Below are 27716 nucleotides of genomic sequence, written 5' to 3'. Positions count from 1 at the left end.
AAATAAGAAAGTAAGTTAACTACATAAACAGGAATCAGATATGGGTCAGGTCAGGTATACAGATGGGACAAAAATCAAGGGTCACAATGTAAATACAGCCTCTGTGTCACCTTCTACTATGTGCTTTCTTACTAGGATGGAGCTATAATTAGTGAGGCCCTGTGACTGTTAGCCCTGCGTGTCAGATTGCAGCTTGCTGTATCTGGGCTGGTGTAGCACCTGCCGCTAGCTGTAACACTCTGTTAAGCTTAGCACAGGGTACAGAGATACAGTACAGCTAAACTGTATTAAAAAAAAAAGCAAAGTCCAGTCCATTAAGTTGTTTTTGTACATGTTTTATAATAATTAAAAAAAACCCTTTTTTTTAGTGGCATCAGTTCACATTGGAGCTACGTGGAAGCAGACTGAAGTTTAGGTGGATATTCCTTTACAGGTTTATGGTGTTAGTTGAGAGGGCTGGACTTATCACAGTACTGAGTGACCTGACTGGACGAAGGATCAGTGTAGCACACAGAAACGCAGACGCCCTGTTGGAGCCTCATCTTCAGCTCTGTGGTACAGTACATGTCTTCTCTCTGTTCTGTTGCTTTGAGCAGTGGGTGTGCTATTCCATTCAAAATGGCCTGATACAGTTTAACACTAAACGGCAAGTACATATCGAACAAATCATGATCAATGATTTTAAATTAGGTAGTAAATATGAATTCATACTGTTGGAAATGATTCAGGTCTGAATCAGCCAGTTTAAAGGTAGTCTACTTTCTGCACTGGAAATCATTGCATGATCAAGTAGGATTTGATTAATTTGATCCTTTAGCCACTGTTGCTAAGAAGCTTACCCTTTTTATATACGTACACCTTATTAAATAAAAAATGGAATAAAGTTCAAGTGGATTATTCAGAAGAGCTCCTAATTTTCTGTATGTTAATATTAAAAATTGTAAACTGTTGGAAATATAATATGATCACTTATAATAACATAGAGTTAGCATACCTGTATATTTGTAGCATAGTAGTAGTACACTTCATACAGAAACGCCCACAATAGATTTTAGCAAAGTGATAGTAGAAACACCACTTCATTTCATGCTTTCATCTTTTCAGCTCCAAAACTGCCTGTGGTTTTTGGATGGCAAAGATGGAGCGATGCTGCGTTTCTAAAACACAAAGGCAGTTCAACCCCAGTTAAGAAAAAGTACCCTGTGCTTGGAGCAAAACAATGGAAAGCTGGGTTCTCGAGGGAGACAGCTACTCATTCCTCCGCAGTGCACCACGTAACTTCAACCTGCAGCACCTGGATGGGCCCAATCGTGTGGAGATATTTGACATCACTAGTATTCCCAGCCATCGTAGCGCCATATCTGAAACAACTTGCCTTTGTGACATTTTTGGGGATGACTGTGAGTCTCCGTCTCTCTCCAGCAGCCCGGCCTCTGCCTCTTTTCTGAAAAAGGATGTGGATGAGCAATTACCAGTAGAAGATGTCAACGATTCATCAGGTTCTTACCATACAGCTAATGGTTCGGAGCATTTGAGTGATGGGAGTGACACATTTGAGGACTCAAAAGACACAAAAGATTTAATTTTATCTGACACTGGGGAATCAAAAACACCAGCAAGTGATTTAACCTTGCCAAATGACAAAAGTGAAGTTACCTCTGTAAATGGCTCACCCAAGCCAACAGGAAACTGGCAAGAATCTTTGTCTCAGGACACCAGCCTAGTGCAAGATGAAAATTTATCTGACCAGCAGCAAGTAACGTCAACGTCTGAATTTAGAGACACTAATATTAGAGTAACTGGTTCCTCACAGGAGATAATCTCTCCTGACCTCTTATCTGAAAACAAGGGTATTAGAGACCAGAGTCATGCTACCTCGTCTTCAACAGAGGAGATAATTACTCCTGATCTCAGGAGTATAACGAAGCAGAGGGATGCTTTTTCATCTGAGCAAAAGGAAAATCATTCAACACAGAAGATAATCACACCTGAATTCTCACCTGAAAACGGGGGTTTAACAGAGCAGACTACCACATCTGAGGTAAGAGAAACTGATTCAACACATTATAAACAGAGAGAAAGCACATTTTCAGAAAACCAAGATTCAGCTGAGTCTTTTAGTAACTTGGCATCAGAAGATTCTCCTAAGGAGAATAATGCTCTAGGCTGCTCTGGTGAGGAAGAAGAAAAAATCTCTTTACCTGATATTTTACCTAAAGAAAACATCTCATTTGTTCGTGAAACAGTAAAAAGTGACCCTTCTGTTGCTCTAACTAACTTTTCAAATGATGGCAGTGACTTTACTCCTGTCCAGAAGACAGCTTCTGATCCTTATGCAAAAGATGGAACACATGATCTGAGAGAAATGTCAGCTCCACTGGAACATGAAGTTGTACCAAATAAATCGTCATGCATAGGTACATTTCAAGCAGGACCGTCAGATTTGGAAGACCCTAACACTGTACCTCCACCTACTTATGTTGAGGATAACACAGAAATAGATGTAGCATCTATGCCTCAACACTTCAATATTTCTTCTGAAACAAGAGAAACAGTAATCTTACATGAGCATAGAACTTTGTCATCCTTTTCAGACACAACAGAAGGACTGATACCATGTGTGATTAGTGAGTTATGCTCACCCTCTGGTTCTTCAGTGGATGTTAACTCCTCAGAGCCACCAATAATAATAAACTCACCTGTGGGTTTTACTATCTGCCCTTCACCAGAACCTGAGAACAACATTTGGTCAGCTGGACCAGAAGATTTAGCGTTCACACATGAGAGCCCAGAAAGTGATTTCAGACTTACACCTACAGACAACTTTTCTGTTTCTTCATTTGATTCCAATCTATTCCCTACACCTGAGCCAAGAAGCATTACTTCTACACCAGAAAACAGACAAAATGTCTTTATATGTGAATTGAGTCCTGCAGCTTCTTCACTTGAACTGAGGTCTGCAAGTTGTTCTCCTGAATGTAAAATAATGACATGTAGCTCCCTGAAGCAACACTCAAAGTCACCTCAAATTGAGAAAAAAGTACCCCAAAATGACTTTTCATCCCAAAATGAGATCCTAGCACAAACCCATGATGCAGAGGGAATAATACATGCAGAAAGTTTTATGTCAACTACACTTCCTACAAAGGAAGTTGCAGACGTGACTATTCCAACTACCTACAACCTTTCATCAGCACAGGGAGGCATATCTAGTCCATCAACAACTTTGCCAAGAGATACCATGTCCCCTGATAAAAAGGGAACAAGATCTACTGAAAGCCCTACATCAGATATACTTCCCACAAATATGGCTATCTTCTCTAACCTTTCATCAACGGACAGGTGCATAATTAGTCCACATTCAACTATAAGTATACCGAGAGGTACAGAGTCTCCTGATGTACATGAAATAAGATCTGTGGAAAGTTCTATTTCACCCGTACCTCCCATAAATGAGACAATGGTCATGGCCATCTCACCTGTCTCCAACCTTTCATCAACAGAAGGAGGCATATCTAGATCACCATCAACTTTATGTATACCAAGAGACACAGCATCTCCTGATGTAGTGGGAACAAGATCCACTGAAAGCTCTACGTCAACTACACTTCCCAGAAAGGATATTGAAAATGTGGTCAGCTCACCCATTTTACAGCCTTCATCAAAAGAGAGAGTCATATCTAGACCACCATCAAATTTAAGTGCACCTAGCGACACAGCATCTCCTGACGTAGATGGAATAAGATGTGTGAAAAGTCCTGCATCAACTACAATTCTCACAAATGAGATTACAATTATGGCTATCTCGCCCCTCCCCAACCATTCGCCAACAGCATCACATTTAAGTATACCAAGAAATACAGTGTCCCCTGATGTAGAGGGAATAAGATATGCTCAAAGCTCTATATCAACTATGCTTCCCATACAGGAGATTGAAAATGTGGTCGTCACACCAATTACACACCTTTCATCAACAGAGGGAGGTATATCTAGATCAGCATCAACTTTAAGTATACCAAGAGATACTATGTCTCCTGATGTAGTGGAAACAAGTTGTGTGGAAAGGTCTGTGTCAACCATACCTCCCACAAATGAGACTACAAATATGGCCATTTCACCCATCTCCAACTGTTCTTCAACAGAGGGAGGCATATCTAGACCATCATCAACTTTAAGTATACCAAGAAATACAGTATCTCCTGATATAGATGGAATAAGATGCATGGAAATTCCTACGTCAACTACAGTTCTCACAAATGAGATGACAAATATGGCCAACTCATCCATCAACCTTTCATTAACAGGAGGCATATCTAGACCACCATCAAATTTAAGTATACCAGGAGATACCATATGCCTTGATGTAGAGGAAACAAAATACATAGAACAATCAAATGAGATTCCCACAAATGAGACTACAAAAATGGCAATTTCACCCATCTCCAATCATTCAACAACAGAGGGAGGCATATCTAGGCCACCATCAACTTCAGGTATATCAAGACATACAGCTTCTACTGATGTGCATGGATTAAGATGTATAGAAAGTCCTACATCAACCATACTTCCAACAAATGAAGCTCCAAATATGGGCATCTCACCTGTCTTCAATATTTCACCAACTGAGGGAGGCCTATCTAACCCACTATCAACTTTAAGTATACCAGGAGTTACCATGTCCCCTGATGTAGTGAGGATTCCCACAAATGACATTACAAATATGGCCAACTCATTCAGCTCCAACCTTTCATCAACAGAGGGAGGCATATCTAGACCATCATCAACTTTAAGTATACCAAGAGATACTATGTCCCCTGATGTAGAAGGAACAAGATACGCTGAAAGATCAAATGAGATTCCCACAAATGAGAATAAAAATATGGCTTTATCCATCTCCAACCTTACAACACCCTCAAATATACTAACAGATATAGTGTCTTCCCCTAAAGTGAGACATCAAAGATCAGCTGACAGACTTAATGATAATATACCAGCACCAGAAATGTCCATACCTCTGAAATACACAGATAATCACCTTTCAACCACAGTCAGTGAGAAGGTGGATCTTCCATTAATGGTACCCTTTGATGTAGGTCAAATAGATGATACTGGCTACAAAATGCCAATTAAAAGCTGCAGTCTACCTCAGAATGATTGCACAGACATTGCTTCAGTACCTTGCAGCCAAACTGATAAAATAAGTGATTCATCACCTGAGCCACCCACTCCCAAATTATCTGTAAAACAAATAAAAGAAAGTTGGGAAAGGATGAATGAGAGCATTTTAAATTCTCTGAATCCATGGCAAACATCCAAGAAGATTTTAACAGTGCCTGCTGCAAAGGAAGCAAAGGAAGGCAATGACAGTGGAAGAGAAATGTTGGAAAGAGAATCAGCAGGTAGTGAGAAAACATTTGGGCAGATGGCTATGAGACCTGGGGAAAGCCCCAGTGTTTTACATAGTAACAATCATAGCATGTATGAAGGACAGTCATGCAGGAACAAGGGGTGGAGTGGGGAAAGGGTGATACAGGAGGAGCATACATTAGGAAAAGGGGTGGGGAATATAGCAGAGGATAGTTACAGAGGGGAACAGGTTGAGCTGTCATTCAGTACCAGGAATAGAAAAGGGCCTGCAATCCACAGCCCTGCTCCCTCAAGCCGAGACCCAAAGTCTGGAATTCCACCTCGCTATTTTGAGTCTCCCCTGGCAACTCGGCGGCAACAGAGACTTTTCAGAGCACAGAACTTGCAAAAAGAGAACAAGACTGGTGCCAGGAGGATCCGATCGACTTCTCAAAGCAATTACAGTGGTGCTGGTCGTCTTTCTTCAGAATGTACTAGCGACACTTCCAGTATGGGAAGTGAATTTGATGACGCAGACAGTGAGGTAAAGTGGTTCACAGACCAGGCCTTCAGGAGCCTATCTAGCCCTCAGGTGGACTACTTGGATGTCTATAACTCAAGCCGTGGGTCATCTGCAAATGTTTCACAGCCTTCTACAGTCAACAGTCCAGGTTCTGCTACATGGATTTCCTATGCAGATTTGCATGACTCGTTACATGAAAATGATGATGTCTTATGTCATACTTCTTCTTTTATACCTCACGGTACACTAGACCCAGCAAAGCGTTTTGAGATGGGTAGTTTTGAATGTGTGGATGTAGAAGTGGAAAGCAAGGAGGAAACCAGGAGAGGAAAAAGGACTGTCCCAAAAAGACAAATCCAATTTAAGAGACGCAACTTTGATGAACTAAAGTCTACTGAGAATGAAGGAAAAGCTATGGATTCACTGTCCATACAGACCTGTTCAAGGGACACATTTGTTCGTCAACATAGCACCCCAGCATCAATGCAGGAAGATCTGGTTCAAGGTGAACATGAAATTCAAAGTGGTAAGAAGGTGCTCCAGAAGTCTGCATCGTTAGATGAAAGTTCACACAAGAGTAAAATGGCTTGCAGCGTTATCAAGAGTGTTCTTTCAAAGAAAATGGACACTGCTACCAAAGAATCTTCAAAAAGTGAACCATGTGAGAATAAAAAGAAACACATTGATATTCTCTCTGCAGGAGAATCAAGTAATGCAGAGAGGCAGAGTTCCAGCCTACCCTCTGAATGCGGTTTGTCCTCTGAGGACTTTGCAGACAAAGAGGAAAGAACCCCTCATCCTCAGAAGAGAAGCTGCAGGCCCAAGGTTCCCCCCAAGCCAGTCTTCAAAGCTAACTGTTTTCCTCCGAACAACAATCCTGCAGGTGTTGCATTTCAGGGTAAAACCTTAGTGAAGGATCAGATAAGACCCATAATGGTTGATGCCTTTGAAAGCAAAATATCTAAGAAACAAACCTTTAGGAACAGTGAGAAGGAGGCAAGTAAGGTGGGAGACGAATACAGCAGTGACTCAGGAAGTGCCATTAACTGGACCCCAAACTGTACTGCAATTTGTGTTGCAAGCACACGGAGCAGAATGACAAACAGTGACAACAAACACCCCATGACACCGGAAACCCATAAACAACAGGAGGGCAGCAGCAGTATGTTCTTGTCAAAAACCCCTGAAATCACTCTCAAGCCGTGTACCATCAAGGATAAAAATAAGTCTTCCTTGAAGACATCTCTTTGTCCTGAACTGGAAATATCCAAAGACACCATATGTGAACCTCAGTTAGAGGAAAAACTTGAAGAGCAAATGAGATTCAAAACAGAGGTTGAGGCAGACACTGAAGAGGATAATGAACAAAACAAAGCAAAATCTGTTATACATAAAGTAAGGGATGTCAGGAAGCTGGTAAAGAACACCTACAACCTGTCCTTCAAAGCCTCAAATACCACTCAAAATGTAGAGGATATAGTGCCTGAAAAAAAGAAAGAAATGAAACCAGAATATCCTCATCCTTTGCATATTGAATGCAGAGCTATCAGCTGGAAAGACAAGACAGCATCTTGCAATAAATCTACCACCCAACAAGATGTAGCACATACTGGTGACAAATCAAAGATGCCACAGACGGATTCACCAGTAAAAAATGATGTAGGTATTACAAAAATAACAACCAAGGCATCCTTGCCAAACATTCAACATTCTGATGTGGATTTGTCTGTTGGTTTGGATAAATGCAACAACATATCAAAATCTAGTAACTGTGAACAGAGTACAAAACTAGAAATGCCTTCTAGGCCACCAAGTAAGGAAATATCAACATTAGTATTTCTGCAGGATGGCACACCGAAGTCTATGCAGAAGCCTACAAGCCCTGCTTCCCCCGATGTAAAAACTGCTAACAGTAGCCATTCTGTATCGATGCTACGGAAAGAAAAGGGGATGCAAGCTGACATTGGGGTTTGTGATGTCCTGAGTGAAGGAGTGGATGCTAAACCTAAGCATATCAACAGGCTAGAGGTACCCTTGCAGACCTATGCATCAGAGGGAACCTCAAGTGAATTCCAGAAAGTGAAAAAAGAAGATGCTGATTTTCCTCCTGAACAGAAGACATCCCTAAACAGTGGTCTACAGACAAGTGAAGGTTCCTTGCAGGTTAGGAGTTCTCCAAAGCCTATGGAAGTGAGAGTACTTCCCAGTGGAAAAGGAGGAGACAACCAGAGTCAAGGAGATTTGTTACAACCTCCAAAAGAACAAGAGATCACAGTTGCAGCATCAAGCAAGGCAGAGGTAAGAGCATTTTCTAGCAACACAAAAATTCATGCAATGCCAGTAACAACATCTAAAGAGATCGAGTTACCCATTCAAGTGAGGTCGATATCCAGTGACAGACCCAAACCATCTGTGCTGCCTAAACCAAGCTTTAAACAGCCATTTGCAGAAATTAGGTCAACATCAACCGACTTTCCTAAAACAGACATCACACCAACAACATCTATTTTAAAAGAGCAAACACATATAAAGAGTGATGTTAAAATAATTGAGACATCAGCAACAGTGATACACAATGAGCAATCCACCAACACTGCATCAAGCAATACCAAAACATTAGCTGTGTCAGCTGTGTCCAGCCACAAACCTCAAACTATCCCAGTTACAACAATGTCAAGTTCTGCACAGAAATCAACAGCCACTACAGGCAGGCCAGAGGTATCTTTCACTTCGATGCCAAACTCCAGCAACCGGCAACAGCAGAACATTCAAGAACAGATGATACCAGCAACTTCTTATGCATCTGATCATCAAACCTTACCAGTAATTTCACAAGCCAATACCTACATGCAGCCTACAATGACAACATCGTCTAACAACCAGTTACATACAGACGACTTTCATTTCCCTACATCAGATGATCCACCCAGCTATGATGAGCGAGAAAGTTTTAGCCCATTGCAGCTTTCTGATTTGCCCCCAAGGAGGCCGAACAGATACCATCCTACCACCAAACATTCTCTTTGCTCCTGTACATCATGTACCCACCCTCAATTTGGCCAGCCCTACCATGGCTCGCAAAACCAGACACCACCAGCCCCTCGTTCACCAGGTCAGGTGATTTCATACCCAGGAGCACCACCACAGGCCCAGGTCCGTCCTCATCAGTGCAGACCAGATGTCCAACCCTCAAATTACCCATCTGTCTCACCGAAAACTACAGTACAACAGGCTCCAGCCATGATTCAGCCCATGCACCACTCCCATACTTGCCCTGCACCAGCCATACAGCCCTATGGTAATGAGCAACAGCAACCTTCTACTCAGCACATGGACAGACGTTCAGGTAATCAACGTTCACCACAAGCTCCAGGTGGGGCAGCTTATCAGGAACACAGTCGTTCACCTAATATAGCTGCTCTGGACCCTAGATCCCAGTTTTTTAATCCACAAGAGCTACCACCAGCTTTTGGTCATGAATATGGAAGTGATGGTCCTGGGGGTGGAGGTGTGTTATACCCAGAAAATGCAAGTGGGCTTGGGTTTGGTCAAGGTCCCCGTCGTGTACTTCTAGATCCTGAAACTGGGAAGTATTTCTACATTGAAGTGCCAATGCAGCCACTTAGAAAAATGCTGTTTGATCCAGAAATTGGCCAATATGTGGAGGTTCTCATACCACAGCAGGCCATGTCCAATTCTAGTATGTATCCTCCAACTACTGCTCCATACCAGGGTCCATACCATGGTCAAGGGTTATATGCATCCCAGTACCTTCCCTATGCAATGCCACCCCATCCTCAGTCTGCCCAGCAACCACGACATCCAGAGCCCTCTGTCCCGACATCACTCCATCAAACCACCATGGGATATGGAAGCTCAGCAAGCCAGGCGCCAAAATCAGATGTAAAAGGACATCCATCGCTGGATCAGAGCTATTTAGAGAGCATGTATTACATTCCTACCGGGATGAATGCAAGCCCAAATTCTACCCCTTCAGACTGCTACCACAAACCAGCAACAAATATGCCTGCTGCTGGTGGCAGGAGGGCATGACATAGTCCTAGATTTTGCATTTGTAGTGTGTGGTGCTATGCAAGCTTTTAGAGTAATGAGCTTGCGATAGATTACGCCCAGTAAAACTATTCCAAAATCAAGGCCAATGTAAAAATACCAACAGTACTGTATAAAACAATGTACACTGTTCAAGAATATTAGCATGTCCTTCTTTCTAGCCCAAAATCCTTCTCAATCTATACATCAAAATTAGTCCAGCTGTGGAAGAATTTTTTAAAAAAAAATTTGTTATATGATCCTTACAGAGGTGCTTTGGGTTTTTGAAAAGCTAATGCTAAAAAGAAATATTTGGTAAGCCTATTTCCAATGCTTGTCATCACTCCATTTGACTGAGCTGGTGACATAGCTATGTTGTGTTTCTTTCCAAACATGACATGTCAGTATGTTTCATCATAGTAATGACCCTGTTAAAAAGAGTTTTGTTGCATGTCAATATCTGGTATATTTGCATTTTAGTGCACTATGAGCCCATAGAAAACATTTTACTGACCTTGGGGAATTATAATAACTTCATTAGCATTATTATTAGCACCTATTTCACACCAACTATCCCAGGTGCAGTCCAGGCATGTTTCTGAATTTGTATATATCAATTCGAAATTTAAATATTTATACTAAAACATAATCCACTTTAAGTGAACCATTAAAGCATATGGAAATATGTAGGCCAATTGATAAATGATTAAATGTTATACAAAGTACAGATACTTTTCTAATGATAAAAGCTTACCAAATGTTATTTTTTCACACAGGTTTACCAAATTAAAGGTATTTGTTCACCACTACAATTTATGCATCCTGTGTTTTCTTTCTGATTGATATTGTGTCTTTGCTCTTATCATGAAGTGGCACATGAATTTTTCAATCCAGTGACCTTGAAAATGTGTGAACAAGCCTATTTGCAAGAATTCAAACAATTTCAATAAGGTAACTGTATTCACAAATAACTGAACATAAATTAAAGTGTAAAATTGTGAGCTGATTGATAGTGACAGTGATCTCGTACGATTCAGGAAGTCATGAATAGACTCAGACTACCACCTAGTGGTGACTGTTCTAAAAATATGCAGAAAAGATTGAAGCAGTATTTTAGTATTATTTTATGTAATAAGTGCAGTAAATGTAAATAACAGTATATTTCACCCTCTAAAATGTTCAAAGTACTCCAAAATAAAAATGGCACTGGAAATTTAATGATATGGAGCTAGAATAGTTTGTGTTGAATAAACTGATAACTCAAGTGGCACATTGGCAGGGAGTGTCCCAAGTTTAACATTCACTTAGTACAACTAAGTACATACTCTTAAGCATGTAGGTGTAAGCAAGTATGTCTCTGATTACACTGCTGGTGAAATGAAATGTGGTTGAAACAAACAGCTTCATTAATTAGCCGTATTAGTACTGTCTTCCTAATGTTGATTAAGTAAGGAATAAATTGCAGCGGGGCATGCTGTTATAGGAAAATAATTACTGATGGAGTGGTGTGATGCCCAGTGCGACTGAAAGACCCATTACCAACCCACAGCTGATTATTTTTCAAGGACATTGAAGCGAAATTATTCCATTTATATGACAGCAATTGGCCAACAATTACAATTTATTTGTTAATGTACGACACATCATACTTTGTAACCATTTATAGTTTAATATTGTGAAATGTCCATGAAACAAGTTAGCTCCCGTTATCACTTATCCATTTATCACCAGCTCTTTTTTTCTCTCTAACTCGTTCCATAAATGTTAAATAAACATCTCCTTACAGAAAAGTTCACCATATGAACGATTATACATTTTTCTTTGTTAAATAACAAGATGATTTTAATTCATTTATCATTAGGTCTAGATTACGTGGAGCGTCTGCCATACAAGTCCCTGCAAATGAGCTGTTACTATAGAAATTATTAATTATAGAAATAATAATTATAATTATAGAAATGATAACATAATAGACCAAGCACATTAATATAAACCTGTGATTGTCAGAGCTGCTGAAAATGAATTAACACCATCAGATTTGAGAATTCAGCAGTGCTGTTGTATAACAGATGTGTATTCTACCATCAAACTGCCAATAATACATTGCTAAAACTGTTTTTGGGGAAACAGAACCATCAAATCAGACAGAATGACATCATGTAACAAGGCAGGCATGATCACAGGGTGGTCCAGTAGTGTTGTGGAAATGTTTTCATTTTATTCCACCAAACAGATCTCCGAGTCAGTCCTGTGCCCACCCGCATGCTGCAGCCGCACCCTCAGATGACTGCATTCAGTTTCCTGGCTTGTCTGATTGCAATGCAGGGCAGAGGCAGATGGGAACTCCCACTGTGTCCCTTCTGTGTTATTGATCAGATAGCATCGAGTGCGTTGGTATAAGGGTTCACCCCATGCGTGGGCTTCCCTGCATGAAAACAAAGAAATGAACACAATTCACCTATGACTTCATTTGGCACACACTGTAGTGGAAATAAACATAGTGTTTTCTTTTGGAAGGCATGTCAGTGCTTCTAGCAAACTTGTATGCCAATGTTTTCAAATTAAATAAAGAGGCACAGCCCTAATGGCAGAACTGAGTCCATGGCATGGTTAATTTACACATGTGAAGTCATGGAGTACAGTATATCCAAATTTGCATGGCCTAGAGACACAAACTTTACCTCAGTTGCTTAACAGGAGAATGACAATACCCCTGGAAGGAGATGTGCTCCAGCACGCAGGCCATAAAAGGTCTTATTCCGTAGGTGACGCTAACATGCTGTCAGGTAGAAACATGAATGAACTTGCTCAGCTTACCTGTATCTCAGGTACACCTGGCATGCAGAGAGGATTAGGAAACCTGTAGGATTCCGGATGTGTTGAGTCTCTAGGCAACCAACATGCCAAATAAACTGGTAGGCCGGGCCCTGCACATTCCACAGTGTGGGGAGGTTCACTTTTGTGGTTTATACAGGCAGTGAACCACCGGGTGGCGCAATCACAAGCATTCATCCTTCTGAGGTTTGGTTACATCAGAGTATGTAGCCAATGGTTTTGCGTTATCTAAATGACTGAGGTTGATGACACAAACTTCCTTATTCATCAAAGCTTTTTTCTTTCATAATCTCTGTCTGGAATAAGAATTGACTACCCTTTAAAAAAAAACTAAAAATCCACCTTGGTCTGACAAGCTGCCAAAACACAGGCTGAGCTTGTCAAACTGGTAGATCATCTTTGCTAGCTGGTACATGCTGAGAGATACTAAACAGTTTCTGAAATACCGCTACTAATGCTATATCATAGCTGTTTTAAAGAAAATTACAAAATGCTATGGTAACTAGAAAATTTCAAACATTTTTTTGATCAGTTTAGACCAGTAATATGGGAGCTGGAAAATCACTTACTGGCAGTCTACCAGTTAGAGCAGCTCGAGCTGTGTTTTGGCAGCTGGTAGCAGGTCAGACTAAACTGGGAACAATATGGATTACTACAAGGCCCATGCTTGCCAGACACTACTCTCACTGATGACAAATCAAAATGATTGATTAACCTAGATTGGGAATTGTTAGCAGTGAGCCAAGTGCGTGTCAGCGTGTGTCTTAGTTTCCTTTCCTGAAACACATACAGTGCATGGCTGGACGTGGCAGTGGGTGACGTAATGGCCTGAACACTTCAGTCTGAGTTACCAGGACTTCTTTGGGACGAACTCCTGAGCTGGGTCATAGACTAATGAGGAATGGAAAGAATGTCGACCAAGACTGAAACGCAGCCAAGAGAACAGCCTGTGTACAGAGAGTAAGAAACCGAGAATCACCCCGGCATTATCACCCACCTTGGGACAAAGGTACAAAGGGGCAGATTCCAAGAAGTCTTTAGAAATAACATATCAAAGGTGCTACTTTATGTTAGAATCAGTACAACGGTCAACACGGGTCTGAATTGCAGACAGTAAACCGAAGAGTGTAACAAGTAAGCCATAAAATGTTCAATGTTTTTAGCATTCACATGTGAAAAATGAGAGTCCGTCTCCTTGGAAACAGCTGAGGCCAGCCGGGGATTCCCCTCTCGGCTCCACATAGCTGAAAGGTCAAGTCCACTCAGATGCGCCTCATCTCCCACACGAAGCTTGTGTAGTACCGGAGTGTTAAACAGACACCAAGGCAAACAGACGCACCACGTCTGGACAAAGATCTCACTGTCTCTGGAAACGCTGTCTCTTTTTCATCTTTCCAGATTTTCATATTTTAGACCCAAGGGACTGGTTTTCCAGACACATAACATAACATTTCCAGGCTAATTCACAGACTAGGCTTAATCGGCGTCCAGGGAGTAATAGTACAGACGACAGAACTCATTTAAGTGCATGAGTAAGAAAAGTCATGTGTAGAAAATCATGTAGAAAGTCATGTGTCACTGCACTGGAGGCCTTGACGATGTTCAATGTTCAGTGAACATTTATTACTTTTGACTGCTGTAAACTGCTGGGAGATTTTCTAGTTCAAATTCAATTGCATGTGTGCAGAAGTGTGCAGGCGCAAGTACAACTCCTGAAATGTTGCTTTCTTGCACTTATTAAAACAGTAACCAAATATTTTATAGTGACATGGCTCCCAAAGGTCTTTGAAACAAAGCCAGGGATCTGTTTTTTGTTTTTCAAATGCTGGTGATGGAAATCATGTTCAGTGACTATACGACTTCTTGTTATCGTCAACATTAAGTTATTATTGCTATAAACTTTACTTGAATTATAAACCTTAATTGAATAAACCTTACTTGTCACTTAAATGGAGTGGGTTAATACAAACATCCCTGCCATAAAAACATGTACAAAAAAAGTCAACTTGAATCTAACTGAAATTTACATAAAACTAAGTGATGTTAGTATGATACAAAGTATACAGTGTGTAACTGGTTTCATTTCTGTGGATGGAAATTTAAAAAATAAAATTCAGCAATTACAGCAACAAATAAATTTTCAATATTGTGCATGTTTGTCTAAAGGGCCTACTATGTCATGTGAATTAATTTTCTATAACAGCAGCTCTGACACTTAAATGACAGGTTTATATTAATACACTGGTTACGTTATCGTTTCCATAGTAACAGCTCATTCACAGGGACTTGTATGGCAGATGCTCTGCATAATCTTTGGAAATAATAAATTGACAAAAAAGTGCTTTTATTTAAACAAATAAGAAAATATATAATCATTAAAATTGTTAAACTTTCTGTTATTTAACATTTATGGAAGGAGTCTCCAGTGTCAGCACTTTGTAACAGTAAGTTTTTTTACTCCCCAGGAGAATCTTCAGGACTTTGTGCTTTCTGGTTTCTCAGTAACATGACAAGCTGCATTTGTTTTTGACTATTTATAGCTGCAATAACGTAAGTGATAACAAGAGCTAACTCGTCTTGTGGATGTTTCTCTACAGTAAACGTAACTATAAACAGATAAAAAGCATGACATGCTGGTCATTAATAAATAAAAAATTGTAATCGTTGGCAAATCACTTCACGTCAGGCCGCATTACACCATCCCAGTGTGCATAATTTTCTTATAACAGCACGCCCCGTCATGTTTTATTGCTTATGCCATAAATCTTTGCTGAGATTATAAGTGGTTCCAAAGATTTTTTTTTTTACAGTTTGAGAATGTAGTTCATTTCTATATAATCATCTCTTCTGGTGTGGTTCAGTTTTGTTTCAAATCAGCCAAACATGACCTAATCGGATGCCTGTCGAGATTTGTCCACCACTCCCCTTCAGCCCAACTACCATCACCCTTGGAAATAAAAACTAATTAGTTGCAGTGAAGTTGACTTGTTTCTGTTTCAACATCAGCTATTCTTAGAAGCACAAAATGTTTGCTGCAAAATTCTTATCAGGAGAGGCGATACCTCTGGAAACTATGACAGAGACCTTTCTGTTTGCTATCGCCCCCAGGCTCCTGAGAAAATAAGTGGCTTTTTGTAACAGTCCACTCCTTCACTTTGATGTATCACCTATCAGTGCTGAACGTGGAGTGCAAATGTGGAGTGCGTGGCATCTGAAGCATGACCACCAACACCGGCAAAGAATGCTGGGGAGGGCATGAAATGAAGTGCTGCAAAAACAGACGTCAGCCTACGCAAAGTTATCTGGGGAGCTCATCAGTATTGTGTGATACTAGAAAAGCTCTTTTCAGGCTTGACTGAAAGAGCATGCCATGGTTTAGAGATCAAGCAGGTCACCTAGAGTGGTGATGCAACAGTGAGTAATCATATGATATGATCGCTGGTGGCCAGTAAGAGCACATGCTGTTACACGGAGATGTAAAAGGATGACATCAGCTCTTTGAAGTGAGTGGTGTTGAAATATCAGTGCTCACTCTCTCTCTCTCTCTCTCTGTCTCTCTCTCTCTAATGCACGCACTCACTCACATACAATAGCAATGCACAGACAGCTACACTTCCTCTCCATATACTTTGCCTATTTCCTTGCTTATTCACTCCCTATGATATCCTCAGAAAGCTTTCTCAGCATGTTATCGCTTTACTGCATTGGAAACTCAGTACTGTATTATGGCCCTTTAATGCTGATGTTTATGGTATTGTGGTATTTCCTTACTGTGTTTAGGTTTCTACTTTGTATTTGTACATTTTGCCATTGTTTACACTTACCTACGTGCTTTTTAAATATTCATTTTAACATACTTCTTAAGTATGTAATCTAGCACAGAAGGGTTCACTACCTCATACTGCCTCATTACGCATAATGACAGTAATGTTCGCTTTGACTTTTAATTTAATGATGGACTTATTTGATCTAACATCTGATACTGAACACTTTTTTTCAACCCAACAGTTGAAAAAAACAGTTTTTCAACTCAATTTCAACTCACAGTGTTACTATGGATAGAAATTTCAACGTTTCCCTGAATTAAGAAAGCAGGAAAGATGAAATGATGATTACAATGACCACAGGAAGTGGCAGCAGGACTGATGTTGTAAGAACAACCCAAAACTAGTTTACTCCAAACTCACTAATAACGGAAGTCTAAGGGCAGTTAATTATTTATATGAAACTGTGAATTCTTCGGTCAAAGTTAGCATTAAATCTATAAAAATAGCATTAAAGAGTAAAAAGTAATTTAGCACAAAATCTGTTAATCACAATGAGAACAAGCCTTTCTCATTTTATTATGCCTTTCATTATGGATTTATATAATCAAACATCTGGTCAAAATTGTTCAACCCAAACTATACATACACTGTTACTATGAATAAAAAATTTCAAGTTTTCCTGTAATGAAAAAACACAGAAAACTAGTTCACTCCAAATTTGCTTAAGAACTCTATGTAACTCTCAGGGCAGTTGTTGGGACAGTTGTTGGGGTAGCAATAAACATTTAGGTGAAGCATGTATCTTTGTGGAATGCTTTCATAAATTTCTACATCTTTCATAATAAAGATAGTTGTAAAAATTAGCATGAAATATTTTTGATCCTTTCAGAAATATCAACAACACCTTTTGTTGTTGGGGCAGCTTTTTCAGAAAGTAGAATTTGTGTTTATACGTCAACATACAGACATAAACACGGAAATGCCCCATGATTACCACAAAATCCCTGGGAATGTGTAATTGACCAGCTTTGGTTTTAATGTCTGTGTCATTCTTAGATTCTTAGATCATTATTGTTAGAGTGTAATGGTTTTGACTTTGTGTAATATATTGTATTGCATATTTTAAACATTTATTGATGCCCCAACAACTATCCTTAGGCATAGATTATAGGTTTGGAGTAAACAGGATTTTCACAGAAAGAAATGCTGGAGTAACAGTAACAGAAAAAAAAGAAAAAAAAAAAGGATTTGTGCTATTTGTGTAGTGTCTGCGTGTGACTCCTGTCTTTCCTCAGAACGCCTTCCGTCGGGTTGACCTTACAACATCAGCCCTGCTGCTACTTCCTGTGGTCATTGTAATCATCATTTCGTCTTTCCTCCTTTTCCTCCTCCTGACGGCAAACAGTAGTCCCACCAATGCCATGACTGGACACCGCAAACTTGCCAGAACTCAGCTAGAGCTTCTCAGACACGTGTTGGATTTATCTCTCTGTCACTCTGCTCTTACGCAAAACAACTCACCACACCATTTTTATTTCCAGTGGGTCGAAGCTCAGGCTTTCACAGATGGCTACTGGCCTCACATTGCGCCTCAGAGTATTTATTCTAACGGTATATTTAGTGGCTGACGGCTTGCTCATACCATGCCAGCCATGATAATGAGGCGGGGCAAGGCTATATTTATCAGGTGGGGGGCGGTATTCCTCAGCAGCGGAACTCACACACTGAGTGACACACACTAAGGCTACAGAACAACATTTCAGATGCTGGGCAGGAATCAGACCAAGACAAACATAAAACTCACTAAATGCACAGAGAAACGATGGCTATGTTTGTTCCACCAGTCTGGGAGGGTTCACTACAGTAATAAGAGTTTGAGGTTTTGGTGTCTGGCCTTGTTAGTGGGTGTAAGGAAGAATGCTTCACGCTTCTTGTGTGGGTGAGTGTATGTTTGTGATGTGTGGTAGGATGCAATCATCCTCTTATACCAGTTTGTGAAGAAACCAGCTTGTATTTGTATCAGCTTCAGATGATTCACTCATTAACACCTTAAAAATATAAGCCATATATCTTAAGGTGCCAGAAATCTGAAGAAACAGATTTGGGGAAAAAATACAACATGGTTTAAAACAGAGTTTCAGAGATTTTAGGCAAAACGGATACATTTGAGAAACCGACAATGCTCAAAAAATTCTCTAAAACCCCCTTGGCGCAGTCTGTGGCTATTAATATCTCCTGTCTGACCCTCTATACAATAAGCAGGAACTGAAAAGAGGATGAGAGTGAGACGAACGGCTGACTTCACTAAGATGTCGGAAGTTGGAAGTCATCACTTCCAACACCCAAGAGCTTCTGTTTTATTATTGTGCTAGCCCTTTGCTTGCCCTACACAGCACTTAAGTGTTAAGTGTTAAGTGTTTTCACCACTCTCAGTTGAAAATTGCAAAAATGTCACCTGGTCTTTTTCCAATCTTCACTGTCCAGTACTGTCCAGTTTCAGCGAGCCTGTGCCCACTGTAGCCTCAGATTCCTCTTTTTGGCTAACAGGAGTGAAACCCACAGTGATCTTCTGCTTTTGTAACCCATCAACCTCAAGGTTCAGTGAGTTGTGTCTTCTGCGATGCTTTTCTGCTCACCATGGTTGTAAAAGCCAGTCAGGCCATTCTCCATTCTCCTGCAGAGCTGTCACTCACTTGATGTTTTTTGTTTTTCATACCATTTTGTGTAAACTTTAGAGACTGTTTTGTCTTGCTGATCCCAGGAGATTAGAAGTTTCTGAAATACTTAAACCAGCCCATCTGGCACCAACAACCATTCCAAGGTCAAGCTCTTGACCTGTATCTTCATGATTTTATGGATGGAAAACCAAGGAGCTATCAAAATAAGTCTGAGACAAAGTTCTGGAAAAGTATCAATCAGGGTTTGGCTATAAAGAATATCCCAAACTTTGAACATCCCACAGAGCACCATTAAATCCATTTATAAAAAATGGACAGAATATGACACAACCTCGACTCTGCCTAAAGGAGGCTGTCCAACAAAAGTCAGTGACCGGGTAAAGAGAGGATTAGTCAGAGAAACAGAAAAGCCATGACATACATTCTCAATTAGGTACAGTTCTGTTCCAGGTTGTAATACTACAAAATGTGGAAAAGTTCAAAGGGGGTGAATATTTATGCAAGCCACTGTACATTTATTTACAAAATGTGCTGCTAGGCCATGAGCTTCCAACCCACTGACATTCTACATTGCTTGTTCCATCCCAATATATTTCTGAATATGGCATAAAAAATAAGCTAGTTGTACAGAATAAATTCTCACAGCTCTATGTGGTAGGTCCAAAAATGGGTCTGAAGAGAGCCAATACAGTGGTTTGGCTCTGAAAGATATATCTATGACAAGTAAACATGGAAAACCAGAAGGCATTAGGGGCTTGAGGGAATCTGTGCAACATTAACACCCCACCTCTTCAACTCCACACCTCCGCTCTGTATACTCATGAACCCACAGGAACTGCACATTTACATGGACTCAACCAAGAGTCTGTCTAAATAAACTGGATTTCAGCTCTAGGCTAAGGTTTGAGTATGAGCTTGAAACAATCTTACACTCTGTGATTGAAGCAGATGGAAAATTACAATAAGTGGTTTAACCACTTTAAACCAGCATGACCAAAACAGTCCTGGTTTCATGCAAGCAAAACTGCAAGATCATGCTAGTTGCACGAGCAGGACCAGTTTTAACAACAGTTACCAGCATAAACCAGTTTGGACCGGCATGAGATTCATGAGCTCAAACAGGCACTGTGGGCCCTTGCCAATTACTTTGTAGCATCACAGGTCAGTAGATGAAATTTAACTGGCAGCCAAAACAGTGAGATAAAACAAAGATAATAAGGTCAAACTTTATGGTTCACTAGCTTCATTTAGGACTAATTAGGACCTATTGAAAGGCCTGCTGGGAAATCCAGCCAGCACTATATTACAATAGTATATTTTGAGGTCATGGAAGGACAGCATAAATCCTTAACCCCTTAAACTCTTATGACTGTCATAACTCACCACTTTCATAGCTACATGATTCATTTTGATTGATCCTGTTTCATTCATTCATCTTCAAGTAACTGCTTTATCCTGGTCAAGGTTGCAATGGATCTGGAGCCTATCAGTGGGCACAATGGGAATACACCCTCGATGGGAAGCCAGTCCATCACAGGACACCAAACACACATTCACACCTATGGGGCAATTTACATTCACCAATCCACCAACCGGTGGGAGGAAACTAGAGAACCTGGAGGATACCCAATCCAGACACCGGGACAACATGCAAAACACTGCACAGACAGTAACTCAAGTTCAGGATCGAGTCAGTGACCCTGGAGCTGTGACGAGGCAATGCTATGTCAGAATGATATTCTTTAGAACGATTAACTGAATAATAAGCTAGAATACTTAAACAATATTTAGAGGGTGAATGAAGGTTGACGTAGTATATGAATGAAACAAGGGATCCAAACCTATACTAACCCAAGCAGTGGTTCCATCAACAGAGCAATGAAAGTAAATGACACGAGTGAATGATTGCGCCACAGAAAACAGAAATGGGCCGAGTACAGAGCCTTGTGGGACACCACACATTCATGAGTTTCTTTTTTATGTGTACAACATGGTAGTAGTCAATGAAGCATGAACAATAAAGTGTAGTCACCCTCAGAAGACAGATTATTAAGAGGCTGAAATCTTGATGTTTTTAGTCTATGATTTGTGTTCATGCGTATGAGCTGTATGAGCTTAGCTGCTGAACAATAGCTTCCTTTCAGCTGCCACAAAGGTTGGAAAGTGGCATTTAATTAGGCAGATCTTATAGGTCAACTTTTGGTTCCTTGATCAAAGGTTTAATAGAATCTAGTAATTACTGATGGAAAGTAAATTGAGCATGCTTATAAATGACATTTGATTTTAAAGAGATGCGGAACAAGATTAAAGCAATTGGATGAATTGGGCTGAAGGATTTCTGATGCTCTGCAGCTCGCTATACTGTATTAGATTACAGTATTAGATAGCAAGTTCTCTGAGGTTGAAGATGTACCTGAGGTATTCTCAGTGGTGGTTCTAGGCCATTTCAACAGTGGAGGCCAGGCTGGGGCCAGTCGTTCTGTAACTCAAAATAATTTAATATATTAACTAAGGTTACATGACTGTATTTGACTTGTATTTGGGAAAAATAAACACTGGGAGACTTGGTCCACCACCTTAAGTGATCCAGCTAGAATTGTGTGTGCGTGTGTGTGCACCACTTTGCCACCATATGATCGCAAAAAGTAATCAAGCAAGAAACTGTTTTTTCCATTTAGTTTGTTGTAATTAGGTGGACCACAGGGGGGGCAAACTTGCTCCAAGGGCTGTGCCCCAACCTGGAAGAAGCCCTTGTAGACATGGGGAGAACATGTGAACCTTCACACAGACAGTAACCCGAGCTTAAGTACAAACTCTGGAGCTGTGAGGTGCCAAAGCTACCCGTTGCGCCAATGTGCCATCCTGCCAGATTCCCAATTAGAATATAATGTGCTGAATAAGAGTCACAGATTATTTTTTACATTTGATTACAGCAGAAAAATATGATCAAGCTGCTGCAAGAGGCTGTTTATAGTGAGGCTTTGGAGTTCATTCGAGGTTAGCTTGTACTATATTTCATTTAGCTTTCAGACAGTCTGGATTAAAGCATTATATTGCAACCTGGAGGGCCTTTTACTCCCTCATTTCCTTTTGTTGTTAGCAGCTGTACTATTTAATATGACATGAAAAGAAGACTATAAGCAGGGAGACCATTGATCAAGGTCTGTAGGAAGGACTGGTCATTGTCTGTAAATGTTGGAGGTCATTGATAAAGCCAAAATTGTGGAATATATAATACAATGCTGGGTGTGGCAGGAAGAGCATGAACAAATAAAAGGTTTTTGGACTCTAAGGATTGATGTGGTTGTCCAAAACTTGTGGTGCCTTTAGAAAGTTGAAAAAAATCTAGAAAATACATTTTGGCAGTTATATGCACATCCAGTGGGAAGTGAGAACAATGTGTTTCTCCTTCTTGGTTCCTGAACAGAATCCAACTTATCCATTCATCAATTAACCATTGGAGAACATCATGCACTGCATGGCAAACACAAGGGTCATCTAAACACAGTAAATACAAAAATAAATTTGTTGTGTCTAATAATTAATGGAGCAGTGCAATATTTTATTTCCAAAAACAATGTAGGTGTTTTGGAACGAGGCGTTTTGCAGAAATAAGCTGGATCCAGACTCGGGGGAATTCTGCATGGCATTCCTTAGCTGTGAGCCGTGTCTCCTACTGGGAGCTCCTCACGTGCCCAGGCTAGCCCTTTGCTCCACTTACAGACATTATCATGAACTCATCTAATGCCTCACTACTAATACATAATGTCGTCAGCCATATGTGCGTCTGCAGGGGTTGAGAAATAATGCTAGTAATAAACCTAATGGTAGAGGTTGAGGTATGTTTTTCTTAAAAAAACATCTTTAGACTTTTTAAAGACTTTTGGTTTCATAATGTTCTATAGGTCAAGAAAAAGATCTTATTTTCTTGTAGTGGTCCAATGAAAAGAAAAGAATATTATCTATTTCAGTATAATAACCATAAGCCTATAGAAACACACATATTCTCTATGGATCAAGTGATATATAACTTCCAGCATTTACTCTACAGCCCCTCCTCTTACAGAGATTCCGGGTAAACTTGTGAATTCCCAGCATATAGCCTTTATTAAGAACTAAAACATCTGTAAATGATTTCAACCTTGCAATGTTGTGCATATGTTATGTGTATGTGTAGGAATCCTAGCCAAAAAAATTCCAGTGGCTATTTCCTTTCACCAACGTGAGATCCTTTGCCATGACATTTACATTTACTGATTTGGTTGATGGTTTTTGTCCTACATTATATTACTCCTCAGAGGTCTATGCCTATTTCTGCTCATTTTTGATACCAAGGTCAATACAAAATACCTCCCTTTCAAACAGATATGTGATATTTGTCAGCACACATACACTTTATGGCCAAAAGTATGTTGACACCTGAACATCAGACCCATATGTGTTTCTTCTCCAAACTTTTGCCACAAAGTTAAAAGCACACAATTGTCTAGAATGTCTCTGTATTCTGTAGCATTACAATTTCCCTTCACTGGAAATAAGAGGCCCAAACCTGTTCCAGCATGACGTCAACCCCACTGAACACCTTTGGGATGAACTGGAACACCGACTGCACCCCAGATCTCCTCACTCAACATCAGTACCTGACCTCACTAAAGCTCTCGTGGCTGAATGAACACAAATCCCCATAGCCACAATCTAGAGGAAAGCCTTCCCAGAAGAGTGGAGCTTATTATAACAGCAAAAGGGGAATAAATCTGAAATGGGACGTTCAACAAGCACTTAAGGGTGTGATGGTCAGTATCTTTACTAGTATCTAGTAACTTTTGGCCATATAACATAGGTTGATGATACACATAAGCCTGTTGCTGAATGACCAGATGTATGATTGGTGTAGGGACTGACTAACAAAACATGTGATTGGTCAAAAATGTCTTGTTTGATAGCTGTGGGCCTGCTGTTTATAGCACAACTAAATTCCACCTTAAAAATCGAACACAGAATACAGAAAAAATACAAAACGTTCACAGAGCGCTGGTTTATAATCCGAACGAAATAGCAACAACAAAAAAAAGAAAACATGAACAACTATGAAGAAGCTAGGGTTAGATTTGCAATCGTGATTTTTTTCATGTTAATCTTTGGATCTCTAGAAGATGCAATTTAAAGTATATATCTATGCCAAATAATTCCTAAAGTATTAAGCACTGTGTAAGATCTTTCATGATGTGGGTGCCATTACAGGCTTTTAGTAGTAAAAGACCCAACATTGGCAGCTTGGCAGTGGTGGGATTTAACCTCACAACCTTCCGATCAATAGCACAAAGCCTTAACCACTGAGCCAAAATCATGGCAAGTGATGTGTACCAGGAATGTCTAAAATAAAGTCCCAGAATAATGTATTTCCAACAGGAGGGATACACTTATAATCCCAGGAGAGCATGAGTTCCCTTTTGAGTCTGGTTTCTGTCATGTTCATGTCATAACAGGGAGTTTTTCTGTCGCCTCTGGCTTGCTCATTAGGGATCTAAATCTACATCCAGATTTCTGTAAAGCTGCTTTGTGACAATGTCCATTGTTGAAAGTGCTATATAAATAAAATTGAATTGAATTGCATTAAATTGTACTTGTAGAAACTCTTTCACATCAAGTCTTAGATCATAACTCAAAGTTAGACTCAATGTGGGAATACAATTTATGGCTTTTTTTTTTCCTCATTCAGTGAGAAGACTTTTCAACAAGTGAAAAAAAAAGAACGTCTTGGGACATATTTCTCTGTTTGCACTGGCACTTCGAGTAGCATTCATGAAGGAGTCTATGAAATGCTGCATTTGTTAGAAGAATCCTACTCTAAGCCCTGCCATTGAATTTTTGAATTTCAAAGGCAGTATTGTTTCATGCTCAGGAAACTCTGTACAACTGAGATATAGTACACTGCTGTGGCATTCTTTAGCCATAGTGTGAAAATCTGGGCAGCTGCTGACTGCTTTAGAGGACATGTCAAGCCGTAGTGATGGTTGCACTTTAAATAAAGGGATTGTAGGGACTATAATTCCAGACATTTTGTCTTTCCTCCCACTCTTGGATTAACGTGATATGTGCCAGTGACACAAGCTTATAGCACGTTATAAAAAGCCTTGATTTGTCACTTTGGAATGTCTATCATTAAAGGGCAAATGATAATCATGCAAAGCTACTCGAGCCAACAGAGAAAACATTTGAACACTATATCCTCTGAGTTCAGTATCAGGTAGCACCATCACATGTGGTGTCAGAGTTACCTTTGTACACGCCTGTGGTGCACGAGGTAATCTGAGGTAACACATTGATTAGGACTGGCTAGAGAGAAAGAAGTCAGAAATTCCCTGGCAGAGATGGTAAAAGTACTGAAATTCTTTATTTTTTAAGTGAAAGTGCATCTAAATAAATCCTTGAGATACAGCTTCAAAGTAGAAATATATAAGCTCTTACATTTACTAAAAGTATGAAAGTACAAGAAAGATTCACACATAAAGATAAAGACATCTGCCTCAAATCACTCATTTTAGTTCCTGATGGTAAATTAGTGCCTCTTTCACCAAGGAAACAATAAATTGTTCCTAATTTACTATCCCTAATATTAATTGATGTTATGTTGTTCCTAATATCTCAAATGTTAGCTAGCATGAGAGTATCTTACCACACAAACTAGTTGGATGCTAAACACTAGCTGTTACAGTCCTTCCATTCTTCCATAAACTGCTCTGACTCCAGTTAGTTATTCTGCCATGAACACAAAGGTCAATAATGAGCTTGTAGTATACTCGGAGTATGTTATTAACAAGTAACAATGCACAGTACAACAACATTAAATTTAATTTAACGTTATGTATGCATATCTCAAGCTAATTTGGCTATCAATGTTATGAGCAGTTAAAAAAAAAAAAAAAAAACAGTTGAGTTTTGCATTTTACAAACCACTATCTGCCCTCATAAACTCTCACATTTACATCATGTTCTCAGGTAAAAAATGTGAACATTTATATCATTAATATGTCAGATGTTAGACTGTAATGTGTATGTTGCATATCTCTCAACAAGAAATCTGTTGTTAAGTCTAAGGACAAACTAGTGAGGTCCGGACCGTCATGTCCGCATGGCTAGCTACAGCCATGGTTTCGGTTAGGTGTGTAAACCTCAGGCTACCACACGATATGATATTATTTCAATTCTTAAGTCAACAATTTGGTATTTGATGATACCACTGAATGTGAAACGATATAATTCAATTTATTAGCCTCCGATTGATATGTGACCAACTTTGTTCAGAGTCTGGGGTAGGCCTTCCGCTAATTTGTGAATGATGATGACGTAGAGAAGAAATATTTAAAATATTAGATTCATGGACAACCTTGTTTACACATCAGGTTATAAAAATATGAATTGAATGAATTACATGATCCACATTGATCATCCACGAATCCACATTGTCCAATCATTATGCCACTAGGTACAATGCAAACTGCCTTGATTAATACAAAGTGTACCTAGCAACAGTTTAATTTCAGTGATGGTATTAGGTCTCATTCTTGCTTTCACATTTGTTAAAATTTAGATTTATTAAGTACAAATATATGATTATAGAGAAATATACACTGCCAAAAAGATGTCTTAGTGAGTGAAAATGTCTTGAATATAGTCAAATTTATCTAATAGTCAAATTTTCCTATTACAGGATTATAATAACCCAAATGTAAGATGATTAAACCTCTGGACATTTTTTACTAACTTTAAGATTGAAATAGTCATGTTCTATTGGCAGGTAATATTTCTTAAGAAAAAAATGCTTAAAATTAGCAAAATTATCTGCCAATTAAACAAAGACTATTTTAATCTTGAAGTTAGTAAAATATCTAGAAATAGGTTTAATAAGCTGATCTTTGGTTTATTATAAGTTTATAGCTGGAAATATTAGACAAATTTGACTATATTCAAGATAATTTCACTTGAGAAGATGAAATGTAATATGTAATCAGTAGGAAATCAAAAGTATTAAGTGTAAGAATAAATAAGAAAGTAACTGTACTTTGATTAGCCCCACCCCCTACCCACCCATTTTTGCAGTCCCTGGGATACCAAACCACAAAATTAGCTCCCTACAGCAGGGAAATATGATAGTTGGGTGGTGGATGTGTTCTACATTTGCCTGACCTGGGCTTGGTTTGCTTCCGATTGTGACGAAATGCAGCTTGAGCAAAGCCAAAATGTCCACAGGTTAGTCACAGCTCTTTATTGTTTGTGGATATCACTCACCGGAAGGCTTTGCTTGCCAATCACTAAATAACATGGCCAGAAGCAATGCGTTACACATTTCTGCCCCACCTTGTGAGGTCACATGACTTCTCCAGGACCTCCACGGGAAAAGCTCAGGCTTGGAGAGCAGCCAGGAGCAGTGTGGTGTTTTTATGGCATGTGGTAACTTTCCATTTTTCATAGTGACGGTGCAAACAAACAGCCATAAAGTGGCTTATCAGAATACAA

At 39.7% G+C, this 27716-nt stretch overlaps 1 protein-coding gene across 2 annotated transcripts; it reads left to right on the top strand.

Annotated features, from left to right (window-relative positions):
• Positions 1-229: 229 nt before the first annotated feature.
• si:ch73-43g23.1 (uncharacterized) lies at positions 230-10731 on the top strand. Of its 2 annotated transcripts, none has more exons than XM_026940359.3 (2): positions 230-555; positions 1105-10731. In XM_026940359.3, exon 2 carries the CDS (start codon positions 1220-1222, stop codon positions 9920-9922), a length of 8703 nt encoding a protein of 2900 aa, XP_026796160.3. In that variant the 5' UTR covers positions 230-555; positions 1105-1219; the 3' UTR covers positions 9923-10731. The 2 variants fall into 2 exon arrangements, with proteins under 2 accessions (XP_026796160.3, XP_053091349.1); XM_053235374.1 differs by having other exon boundaries at positions 230-646.
• Positions 10732-27716: the final 16985 nt, after the last annotated feature.

The sequence above is a fragment of the Pangasianodon hypophthalmus genome, chromosome 7, assembly GCF_027358585.1.
Source record: "Pangasianodon hypophthalmus isolate fPanHyp1 chromosome 7, fPanHyp1.pri, whole genome shotgun sequence".
Classification (NCBI taxonomy): domain Eukaryota; kingdom Metazoa; phylum Chordata; class Actinopteri; order Siluriformes; family Pangasiidae; genus Pangasianodon; species Pangasianodon hypophthalmus.
The sequence above is the reverse complement of the archived record's forward strand: the minus strand, read 5'-3'. Positions and strand labels throughout refer to the sequence as shown.